The sequence below is a fragment of the Caretta caretta genome, chromosome 8 (assembly GCF_965140235.1).
Source record: "Caretta caretta isolate rCarCar2 chromosome 8, rCarCar1.hap1, whole genome shotgun sequence".
In the NCBI taxonomy this organism is placed as follows: Eukaryota; Metazoa; Chordata; order Testudines; family Cheloniidae; genus Caretta; species Caretta caretta.
In genome coordinates this window covers 8,448,209-8,461,448 of record NC_134213.1, presented here as the reverse complement: position 1 = coordinate 8,461,448, position 13,240 = coordinate 8,448,209, and the positions used below count along the sequence as shown (strand labels likewise).

Genomic DNA, 13,240 nt, shown 5'->3' with positions numbered 1-13,240 from the left:
CCATACTTGTAGTTCCACCTTAGCTACATTACTCACATTACCCTGCTGTGAAGAATGGAGAAAAAAGGAAGCTGGCTCAAAGCAAGCCACTGCTTGCCAGCATGGCTGGCTCAGTTACTTCCTATCCACACGGAGGCATCATAATACCATTTGTCATAGTTAAATTTGAAAAAAATAGATACACAAGGATAAATAAAACATCATGTCATGAAAAGATATGGGGTGAAATCAATCAAATCCCCAGAAGTCAATGGAGCCAGGATTTTAACCCTGGTGTCCATTTGGTGAACTGCGTCCAGAGCGATCCTAGAGGAAAATCTTTCCTGAATTCTTTTCCGTTTGCATGATGCCTGTTATGGTTAATGTGTGTCTAACTTTCTCTCTTGCTGTTATGAGACATCAACATATTCTAGCGTACTTGCTACATTTGTACAGAAGCAGTATTGTCTGATGGCCTGAGCATGGTGGTGGAAGCCAGAAATGTAAGAATTCTAAACCCTGGTCTGCCAATTACTTGCTGTGTTGTACTGGAACATTCATGTAACATCTTTGTTGCATAACTGTGAAATGGGAATAATAATCTTTACTCACCTACTTCACAGGGAAGTTGGGAAAATACATTAGTTCATGTTTGTTCAGCACTTTGGAATATAAAACACTATCTAAATCTTATGAATTATTACTACAAATTGTCATTTTTATTCATTCTCATGTCATTCATCTTGTCTTCTATCATTTTCTCTGTGAGGTTTTCTGGTTGTTATTTTGTTTATTTCACTGTGATTATTTTAATATTAGATTGGATTACAGAGCTGTTATATCAAATAATATGTTTGAATTATTAATTTAGGTGGTGGGTAATAGCTGTCCCCCCAAATCTATCTGTAATTTACAAAGTTGGGAATAGATCTAGCTACCCCTGATATCAATAGAGCAGGAAACAAGCCCTATTTCTTTTTTCTTTGAGTATTCTTCTTCCCTATATTCCATCCAAAAAATCTAATTACAGCAACTGTAAGCCCCCATCACTGCAGTATATGGGAACTTCAAAATATCTCTGTCTTTACTGAATGTTGAACATTCCGTAAGACAATGAATACTTTTTTTCAGAAAGGAAGACAAACATGAATTATCATATATTATTTACAATGTTGTTGTAGCCGTGTTGGTTCCAGGATATTAGAGAGACAAGGTGGCTGAAGTAATATCTTTTACTGGACCAACTTCTGTTGGTGAAGGGGACAAGCTTTCCAGAGGCTCAAAAGCTTGTCCCACCCACCAACAGAAATTTGTCCAGTAAAAGATATTACCTCACCCACCTTGTATCTCTCATGAATTTTGAATTGAATCCAGATTAAAATTAGAAAGAAACAAACTAAATTAGACAACAGTAATTGGGAAATATGCATCTGACTGAACAATTTTCTTCATGATTCCTTTGCTGCCGTGGTGCTATAGTTATGGCACATACATCCCAAAAAACCCATTTTCAAGTCACTGAATAAGGACAAAATCATTGTTTGCTTTACGTGCCTGTTCAGGGGAGTGAGTGGAGAGAAAGTGTCCCCCTTCTCTTTTGCATGGGCTAAATGTTTCAGAGTACAGTGCAGAAAACAGCCTCTGGAGGACCAATATCCCATGTCCTACTCACAGGTGTGGGGCAAAAGTGGGGACTGGGTGGAGCCGTGTTGCCATGCACCCTCAATGTGCCTGCTGGTGTAGTTGCATTTATGCAGAAGAGCGGGTAGTAATCTGCTACTGATCTAAACAAGTGGGAATCCAGGAAATGAATTTCAGAGTAGCAGCCGTGTCAGTCTGTATTCGCAAAAAGAAAAGGAGTACTAGTTGGTTAGTCTCTAAGGTGCCACTAGTATCCTTTTCTTTTTAGGAAATGAATTGTGACTCTCGGTCACAATTTGTTCCCAGGTCTACTCCTGGGGCAGCACAGCTATATGCTGCCCTTTACTCAAGACATATTGTAAAGTCACAGTCTAGCCTTAGTCCTTATGAAAAAATAACAGTTCTCTCATGCTTGGCTTAATTGCGGAAGCAATAATTTGTGCATGAAAAATGTGCCATTTCAATCCAACTATCTCAGATGTTTTGATTTCAGTTCATTAGATAGCTGCAATATGTTATCACAACGAATGTAGAGGAGCAACTTCCTGCATCCCTTCTATATTTGTTCATTCTCATCTAATTGCTGAAATTTCAAGGACCTGAAACTTTCAAAATTACAGCTGGGTTTATTTTACTGCCCCGAAAATACTGAAAATGAGTGCAGTTCAGTGACTGTGATGCCTTCAAAAAACAACCATTGAAAAGCTGGTTGCTATGCAACCCACAGTATTGTCTGTATTACCCTCACCAACAGATGACATATTGTATAAAATAAAATAAACCTTTTTAAAAAACAATACAGTGAAAGGCTGTTTGGGGGTGGGTGGTACTTGCAATAACTCACAACTGTGTCACAACCTCAAAGGAAAAACAGTGCATCACTCATCCATGCCCCATCTATTATGGAACCCCAATGTAATTATTATGATTATTTATCATGCTGGTGATCTATATACCAAATTACGCTGAATGAAGCAAGCAAACCTTAAGGTACCCACTGGAAGGTTTCTAAAGCAATACTTTACTCAAACAAGATTACGTGGTGATATTTTCACATAGTGAAGCCAAACAGGCCATTTTACTCTTGCATTGTTTTAACTTGCGCACATCCCTTTAGTTCTAAAACTGCTTCTGCTGGCACAACTTTAGAAGCCTCTTTCCCACCCCCCCACAGAACAGATTAAAAAGGCAGGGGCAGTACAATGTCCTTTCCCTAACAACCCTATTCTGAAGAGAAATCTGGGCCTGGTTCTCATTTACACTGAGACTCCTTTACACTGCTCTAGGTAATGGGGCCTCAAAGTAGGGGGTAAATTACAATTATATAAAATTACACTTATTTAAAGCCCCCTTTACACTTTCAGAATGCTGCAAAGAGGCTGGAGTGTAAATGAGAACCAGGTCCAAAACCTCTGGAAGTGAGAGCGGAGCTCAGTCTCTATGCTCATTCAGGATCAGATTCTGATACCCAAATGGTACCTTACTCCACACACAATTCTGTTGAAATCAGTGGGGCTACTCGCAGACTAAGATGCTACCCATTGGGTATCAGAATCCATCTCCGGGTTACTCACTACTGAGCCTGCCAATAAAAGGAGCGGTTGGCGCTAACTGCAATGGTCATTTTTGTAATGTGATCATATGCCCATTGGAAACTTGACTGGGATCACCTGCTCCTTTCACACAGGCCAAACAGCCATTACAGAGTGAATGTTTTCATCCTCTGCTAACCTAGTTGGGATGCAAACTAGTGACACGGAAGCACACTGCTTTCTATACAGGTCTGCAGTATCAGTGAGATGCAAATTATTAATGAACAATATTTTTTGTTTAGATTTTTTCCCTCTTTTCTTCTTGAAAAACAACCCACCCTCTTCTTGGAACGCAAACAAGAATCGGAAAGTGGAATTGGGATCTACTGTACTTACTGTATTTCAGCAGATAAACCAGCAGAAGTTGCAAGATATTAGATTATTATAGATGTATAACTATACAGAGATAGACATAGCAATGCATACATTTAATACATGGGCATTACAAAACAAGGCATCTGATTGACTGATAAAGGTTCCTGCTGCATGGGTATCTTCTACCACCCCAACTTGAGAATTATTAGCCTGTTTACATTCTCTCAATTATTATCCATATAACAATTATTAAGTTATTTCCCCTATTTTAACCCAACTTTCTAAATATACACACTATGAACGCTGGGCCATAGAATGGCAGATACAAACACTTTCCCCACACTCCTTTCCTTATCTTAGCATTTATATATCACTTTATATCTCCAAAACACATCACCCTGTGAGGCAGGCAAGAAAGTATTACTATCTTCAATTTACAGAAAAGGAAGCTCAGACAGAAAGGTCAATTGACTAACCCAAGGCCACGTGGTGAGTCAGCAGCAGAGCCTGGATTAGAACTCAGGGCCTCCTGACTCTCAGCAAAGAGCTGGTGTTGTGCCAAATCTTCAGCTATGGTAACTCAGTGCAAGTCTGTTGACTTCACTGGAGCTACACCCATTTATACCAGCTGAACTGACTCTCTATTGTTTATGGTTACCATTTAGGCCACTTGCATGTCTAAATACTTAGCTGACTCTGCAAATCAGGTACGACTCATGAATGTCCAAATGACAGTAACTGTAGTCACAAAAAGGCAAGCTAGATCATAAAAATATTTTCACTTGAATAGTTGCAGGTGCTGCTGTACCTAAGAGGAATTGGTAGGGCTTGTCCTCATTCAATGAATGTTATAAACATGCTTATAACTCTCCTCCAGTTTCCAAGGAATTAGAAGTTGCTCAGACAAAACTGGGGTAAAAGTACTAAAGGCTTTAAAGTAATCCCACTTTCAAAATCACTCATCATTTCAATGTTCTTTACAGGAGTGTTGCTTGTAAACTGACCCATTCCACAGAAACAGCAACAGAACTGTAGAAAATAAAAAAAAACCCTTGTAATTCTTAATTTTGATTTGATTCTGCAAAGTGCAAGACACTCTGGCCCCAATCCAACAAAGCAAATGCTTAACTTTAAACATGTGTCGTCCAACTTTACTTAAGTACAAGCTTAAGGGATTTGCTGGATCAGAGCCATTGTGCTCAGCAGAACTGAGCCCACAATGCACTTACTGTATGGTAATATAACTGGGAGGGATAGCTCAGTGGTTTGAACATTGGCCTGCTAAACCCAGGGTTGTGAGTTCAATCCTTGAGGGGGCCATTTAGGGACCTGGGGCAAAAATTGGGAACTGGTCCTGCTTTGAGTATGGGTTTGGACTAGATGACCTCCTGAGGTCCCTTCCAACCTTGATATTCTATGATACACACAGTCACGTGTTACTGCTTTCTTATGCATGTATAACATACACAGTATATATCATACCCCTCTAGTGGCCAAAAGGGTCAATACCCATGAAATTTGCCATAAGTTATCTAGAACAAACTTGAAATAATACTGCCAAAGCAAAGCGGTAACTTAAAGTGACATAATAAGAGAAAACACAACAGGAAATTTTATGTTACAGTTATTTTCCAGCATGCATTTCATATAATAAACAAACAAGTGTAGATGTAAATTACATATTATACATTAATGCTATATTAATAGACAATGAACAAATTAAAATAGAGTAGTATATGTCACAAATGAATTACACAGTTCATTAAAAGAATCCCGGAAACATCTAGATCCATTATTAAAATTAGCCTTTACTTACTTTCCCATAGCTCAGCATGATTATCCTCACCAAAACAACATTAATGTGGGCACCTAAGGACTCGTCATGGTAGATTTCATTCACCTGCAAAAGAGTGTAGATATTTTTAATAATGATTCTGTCAATAAGTAATCACAGTAGCAACCATAAAACATGAGCTTTTTATATATTGTGTCTTTAAGATACAGATCAACTACACTCATTTGTAAAAAAGAGGCACTTCCACTACTTGAAAGAGAACTTTTTCTATGTGAACTACAGGGCTCTACCATAAAGGCTCCATATAGGCATCAAATCAGAAACCATCTTTGTTCAGGAACCAATTAAAGTCAGTGAAACTTAAACAGTGCTTCCCTAAATCACAGACTAAAGTACTAAAATACTCTCAAGGATGATATCCTTATAAAGCAGTCAATCAAATGAGTTGTTTTTATTGTGTCAAAATTAACTTAAAACTATACAAGCGTAACAAAATCTGTAAAATACTAACACAGAAAACAGGGGGTTTTGTATTATACATACATAGAATAGTTTGCTTGTGTGTATGTATGATTAACTGCAATGAAGACAACGCTATGGATATTATAACGGAGAATGAACTACAGAAGTCCAAGGAATACAGAAGAAATAATACTATAAGCAAGCTGGGCAAAATATTAGCTATTAAAAGAGCTGATTGGGTTCATCTATGATGGGAGGAATGAAAGAAGGCCAACTTAGGGTCTTATAAATATGTTTGGTTTTTTGCTTTACAAATTAGAATAAGTAGATAAATAAATATCTGCAAGGAAAATATATTCTCTGCTCCCTTCCCTTCAGATCATTAGTGCCCCTAGTAAATGGGCCAAAACTGGACTATTTTATGTGTGGGACATAAAGAATAGCTCATATTTCATGGTGTGTTTCTGACATAAGAAACATTCACTGGGATACGTTATTAAGCTTCTGGAGAGTTGTTTATTAAAAACAAGATCAATACACTCCTATTTTTTCAATATATCTTTGTCCCAAAGGGACCATATAAAATATAACTCACTTCTGATCTCTCTGTAAAAATCACGTACTATTTCACAAAAATTTCTTTGACTGTTATTTGAAAGTATATTTTAAACATTTGGTCTAGATTTTCAAAAATACAAGCCTAAATTTGCTTCTAAATTCACATTTGGGCACCTAAAAAGAGGCTTGATTTTCAAAAGTAGTGACCACGCTGAAGTTCCCAATGAAGGCAGTGACAGTTACTTAGTCCTTGGTGCTTTTGAAAGTTAGGTCAATTATTTATGTGCCTAAATGTGAATTTAGAACCCTAACTTTAGGCTCCTATGTTTGAAATATCTTCATCTTTCCTCTCAGGGACTTTTAAAACAGTAGATTAACATACTGAAGGATTTACATATACACTTGTTTAAAATAAATTGTGTGTTAAAAGGAAAGTTTTGTGCTGACAAGGACATTTCATTGTGTTCTTTATTAGATGCCCCACAACTCAAGAGTATTATCATCTTGATGCAGGGATGCTAATCTGCCTGATTCTCTGTGCATTGGGATAAGAATATATGCCTCATTGATAACGAGCTGAAATTTGCAGTAACTTAAATATACATAAAATAAACACTGAATAAAATCTTCGGTGTATAGGAAATAATAAGCATGACATGTAACTAAGGTGTTTTATTAGTTCATGAGGCATAACCCCAATTGTTACACACTCCTTTCCCATTAGCCTTCAGAACTTAACCTCCGCCTTTTTTAACAATAGTAAAGCAATACATCAAGTGTATCATTACTACATGCCAAATTAAAACTTGGCAGGAATACGATGACAGAACGGTATTGAAACATTGTTACACAGTTCACCCAACTGACATCTAAGAAACACATTTTATGAATGACTAGAAAAGCATAAACATTGTAAAAGTTCCTTGGCATCTGTTTAGTAGGTTTTCTCTCAAATATAGGGCCAAATCAATGCCCAGGGTCCAAATGTCATATCTAGGGATTGATTCAGCTCCAATGCAATACTCCTTCTGTGGGAGCTGGACCCTCTGGCTCTTTCACTGGGCGAAACTGGCTCTATAAAGCAGTACTTTGTTAGGGTGCTCTATGAGCAACCCAGGAAAAGGATTGAGAGTCAGATTTTGATTCTTTTAATGTTATATTTTATCATCATTTTAAATGGAATATAAAATAAATTTCAAAACAATAAGTTACTTCAAAAAAAATATTAAAATGCTCCATTCCAGTAAGGTTGAAACTTTTTTTTAAAACAAAATTTCATCAAAAATTACACATTCCCATGGAAAGTTTTGATTTTGACAAAATGGCATTTTCCAATGGAAAAATATTCGGACAGAAATGTCCTGACTAGCTCTACTATTAATCATTTCTTTGCATTTAATTTCCTTGGTTATTTAAAATGGGGGGAAAGCGTACGATAACACACTGAAATAGATTCACACTTATTTCAGTGTGTGAAGTGAATGGCATCTGTTTGTTTCAATGTGCTATTAAAGAAAGGAGATCCAAGTGACTGAGCTCTGAAATGGATGCGCTCAAATGTGCATGAGAATTATCCCTTGAAACAGAATATTACCAGTAGAACAATGGAATTTTAAAGCCCCAGATCTGTGGTGTTTTTCCTCAAACATATAGCTTCTGCATTAAAAGCAGATCTATTTACTTCAGTGTACAGATAGCCCGATACAAAAAAATGCAAGTGTCTAGAGTAAGAGATGTAGTGCTGATTCTGATTTCATCCTAATTATTCAGCAGTGTAACTCCAGTTACTTCAGTGGTGATACCCTGGTTTACACCACTCTAAGAGATATCAGAACCGAGCTTCCTGTTTGTCCTTAATCCGTGAGGGTAGGATTCTAATGTTATGCTGGTGCACAGGAAAGCAGAGCACACAAAAAGGCTCTCAAAACTGCAGCTCCTGCACTCTGCGAAGAGCAGATTTTGCATCAAGTCTCATGAGATGTCACCTGGTGATTCAGCATTTACAGAGGGTGTCTAGTAGGGCTGGGGGAATCTAAAAGAGTTCAAGGTTTGGAAAAGTATTTTGAGGGGTTGGCAAAACTATTGTAGATCAGACCATTTTTTCCTGTAATTTAATTCCATGGTTTATTTTCACAATGTTTTAATTAAAAACTATGCTGGAGGCTGCCGGAGGGCCTCACTCTTGAGGTGGGGGGCAGTGTCCGCTCCCTGTCACTGTGGCAGGGCAGCTGGCTCAGGCCAAGATTGCAGTGCCAGTTGTCAATCAGTGCCTCCCTGCCTCTCCCCATCCCCAGTCCTGGGAGCCAGGGCTTGGGTGGGTGGGATCCGGCAGCTGCAAGTGCAGGGAGGGACCCATTGGGATGCGGAGCCAGCTCTTTCTGAGATGCTACGTCTTCTTCATAAAAATACTGGACATTTCCTCTAATTTGAAAAATCTGCGTGGACAGAGGAAATGTCTGGGAAAACCTGGACGTATGGTAACCCTAGCTGTGAGGGACACATTATGCTTTGTGTATATTAGGTTTGAGAAACATTAATGTGTTTTTAAAGTGCCTGCCACAATGGGACCCCGATCATTACTGGGGCTTTTGGGCATTATTACGATACAAATAATAATAATAGCCCTTGTACTTTTGCAGGTGTTATCAGAGGTAAGTTACCCGCAGATAAATTTGACAGGATCTGTAGAAAACGGTGAGTGGTTTTCTGTATTACGCCACTCTTAATAAAAGCAACCACAGTGAGGAAAAAGTCACAGGTGGACTCATTTATGCAGTTGTATGAAGTTTCCTGGCATAGGATCTTTATTAATGCTTGTTATGCAATGGGCAGTCTGCTTTACTAAAAGTCACTGCTTCTGATTTCAGAGGAATTTCAAGGAACCTAATGGTAGCAACGGTCATGTAATAAACAATGTGACTATTAGCCCTGTTGTGCTATTAGCCATTTCAAACCGAGTTTTGAAGCATGCCCTTTGTCGTACATGTACAATATCACACAGTTGTATAACACCTGCTTTCTCAAATTCATTTAAAATGGGCCACCAAGAGCCCTCAGTCACAATCTCTAGCTACAAGAAACCTGAACTGGATTTGAATCAGCTACAAAGGATATCAAAGCTCATGGACCTAAGCCATTTTTAGGGCACAATGCAAGACGCAGCTTTTTCATCTGACATTTCAGCTACCACAATTTGTTGATCCATCCAGTCCACTCAAACATCTTTATGATCACTGAAAAGTATTGATACAAAAACCTCTTATTGCTGAAGTTTTCCCTATTCATTATCTTTGGGGGACTGGGCAGAAGCCTGGAGGAGAGGGGAAGAAAGAGGTCAGATAGACTCATAAACGTAAGGTCAGAAGGGACCATCATGATCATCTATTCTGACCTACTGCACATTTCAGGCCACAGAACCTTGCCCACTCACTCCTGTAATAGACTCCTAACCTCTGGCTGAGTTACTGAAGTCCTCAAATCATGATTTAAAGATGTCAATGTTGTATCAGTTGCAGTGGGGAGGTTGCCTTCTACTCCATGCTCTTCCTCAGGTGGGACATCAGAAGTCCTATCAAGCCATTTATAGGACACTGAGATGCAGCTGATTCATCTGGCTTTTTAGTTGTATGACTGTTGCCAACAGCAGACATAAAGTGGCTGGGGGGCAATCCATTTATTGCCTATTTGGGTACAGCATTAATACCTGTTTTTTATTTTGTAACGTTAAGCAGAAACCATGGTGGAGGGCATGGCCACTCAAATCTCTGTAGTCCAAAAACCTCCCCAAAAGAAAAATCCCCCTCCCACAACAGCCACATAATTGTTCTAGTCTCTTTCTCCAAGCAGTACCATCAGCATTACACACATTTCCTTGCAGGGTAACCCAAGAGACAGTGAGATTCAATGACTTCCCCTATGGTCACACAGCAAGTCTGTGGACACTACCCATGAATCAGGACTCCCAGCCCCCTTTTCTAATCACCAAATGACACTTTTTCATTTCCCCTGTGAAGGAACCCTTCCTCTTGCAAGTCTTTATTCAGTGTCATGAGGAAAAATAATAATGAGAGCACACAGTCTAGACAAAACTTGGAAGTCAAATTCTGAACTCAGATGTGAAGAGGTGAAACAAACGTGCAATGGTGGACATTCTGGAAATATAAGACAATGTACATTGCAAAACTGAGATAAGAATCTGGCATTCCGTATGTAAATACCAGGTTAGTATTTTGATTTACCTCACTCTGTGTGAGAGCACAGTGGATATAATTAAGTCCAAGTTAGTTGCTTATGATCCAAATTTAAAACATTTCACATTTCTGTGCCATTCACAGCACAGATGTGCTGGCTTGGCAAGAAACTAGTTAGCTTAGTATTACAGATCCCTATCTCATCTCTGACTGTAACTCTGGCTTTAGAGAGGTCATAGACTTTTGCTGGCTGCTAGACCAATTGCTTTGTTCCTTCCTTAGGTTTTTTTGAAGTCCAGCTTTTGCCTACAAACTACAATACTGAGATGTTTCTCCAAACAATATAAACTAAGTTTTGACTGAAGGAGTCTAGTTTGCATTATAATCTCAAGCTATCACAAAGTCTTATTGCAAAGTCTATTCACAGTACAACACAGTAAAGTAACCCACTTCAATTATTTTTCATAGAGAAGGTGACGGTGCCGTCTTAATGCCCTAGAGAAAGAGGACTAGGTGAACCTCAGAAGTTTGGTTTAGGAAAGCCTTCAAAAGTTTGGATGCCTATCAGAATCTGATCCTAATTACCCATGTTTTCTGCCCTCCATCATGCAAACTGTGTTATCACCATCCCTCAACAGTCCTTACACAATGAGCTGTTGAGACCAGGTCTATGGGTAGAAGGCCCTGTAGCCTGCTACCCACTCCACTGCCAGGGTCTCTCTTTCGGACACAGCCATAAGTCACTCTTCCAGAAAGCTAATGGGGAGTGGCTGAGAAACCCACAGTTCCTGCAAGGGTGAACATATGTGGGAAGTCAGTGTGCCTCACTCTCATTCTATTCTTGAGCAAGAGGATCTGAAAACACCCTGCCAGTGCAAGCTGCAGTTGCTGGAATGACCCTTTAAAGTTTAAAATACTTTACTAGTATTTAACATTCCTACCCACCTCCATCTTGGGCACTTGTATGGTTCTCACTACTGTAATACCCAAGTGCCTCACAATTTGCTATGTATTTATCCTCACACACCCCTGTGAGATACGGGAAGTGTGTCACAGGGAGACTGAATGATTTGCCCAAGGTCACATAGGAAGTCGGTGGTGGAGAAGGGAATTGAACCTGGGTCGCTTGAGTCACAGGCTACTGCTCTAACAACGGAACCATCCTTCTTCTCTACTTATAGATCTAATGCTGTAATTCCTGGAGGCCTCGGTGAGGTTGGGGCCCTACTCTGCTAGGCCCTTGTAAGTGGGATGAGCCAGTCTCATATCTCCATTCTTCAACAGAATGAGGAAGTTCTTTATCAGAAATTTAAGAACCTGGAAAAGGGCATGGGCCAGGTTCATGTTTTAGATGGAGACGGGCCTGAACCATAATCCCATATTTAGACTGTGAGCTCTTTGAAGCAGGCACTATCTATTACTCTGTGTTTGTATAGGGTCTGGCACAATGGGGCCCCATTCTCAATTGTCCCTTATGCATAACCATAATAAACATGATTAATAGTAACAATGATAACACTGAAACATCTCCATACATAAAGAAAGTTCAGATCTGGATGCAAACTTTGTGGTTAGGGCTCATGTTTAGATCTGGGGTAAACTTAACTAGCATCTGGTCAATGCCAACTTTCTATTCAGACTGGTACTAGCTGCCTGGGAGCTTCAAAGACTGTCCAAGATGCGGAAGGCTGTTGCTGGTGGGAGGTGATGATGAGAATGAGTACTTCAAAACAACTTGATACGTTTGTCTAGACATCACAGCCTTTGACTGTAGGTCTTATTTGATCTGAACTTTGGGAGGTTTGCTCATCACTATAAGCTACCAGTTTTATTCATGGGAAAAGACTAGGCATTAGCAATAATGGGAAGTGCACATCTAATCCAGCCTTCATACTGTTGAAAATTACACCTGAAAGCCACCATAGAAATGAGTGAAACTTCTAAGAATTCAGTAAACAACATTTCCCAATAAATCTGTCAGATGTCAAATTGCACACACAACTTTTGCTGAAATTTAGCAACAAAGATACTAAAAAAAATTGACTGAGGCACAGTCAAAATCTGTATTTTCCCCGGTTCATAAAGTACTGATTCTTAGAATACTGTGAATGATGAGTTAACATCCAAGCACACATTCAAAGCACACATGAGCTCTAATTTAAATATTGTTAATTAAAATCTGGGTGTATAGCATTAGACCTACACTTACTACATGCATAATTATTAAGAATTAGCTCCAACTTAAAGAGTATGGGTTGAAATAAATTACTTGAAATAATGGATACCTGTGTATACAGATTATTTAATTTAAAAAAAATGCACACCTTTTTCTTTAAGTATTACTGACGTATCCTCCCTCTCCTAAAAATGCTACCCAGTTTAATAAATGCAATTCTGCTTACAGAGTACACTATTATTTAAAAGGGATCAATCATCATCTTTTCCAACAGCTTGAATCAGACATACTTTGCAGGCTTTCATCTTTTTGTCAGTTAAAAATGATGACTTTTCTGCCCTTTCCATTCATTTAGGACTTTCTGTTCTGTATTGGAATATTTTCACCTTCCATCCTCCAAAGCTACAAAAGTTAAATTCTCACATATGACAGCTATATAATGTACATCCTATTAAAGACAAAGGATCACATATTCAAAAGCCACTAATGGTCAGATTTTCGAAAGTATTTGTGAACCTAAGGAAGTAAATAG

At 38.8% G+C, this 13,240-nt stretch overlaps 1 protein-coding gene across 2 annotated transcripts in view; it reads right to left on the bottom strand.

The window, feature by feature from the left end:
• Positions 1-13,240, bottom strand: part of ADAMTS2 (ADAM metallopeptidase with thrombospondin type 1 motif 2) — a 267,607-nt gene that overhangs the window by 58,358 nt on the left and 196,009 nt on the right. For both annotated transcript variants that reach the window (XM_075131260.1, XM_048861195.2), the window contains exon 5: positions 5,344-5,427. In XM_075131260.1, the coding sequence (XP_074987361.1) occupies positions 5,344-5,427 (84 nt within the window). The remainder of the gene's footprint in view (positions 1-5,343; positions 5,428-13,240) is intronic.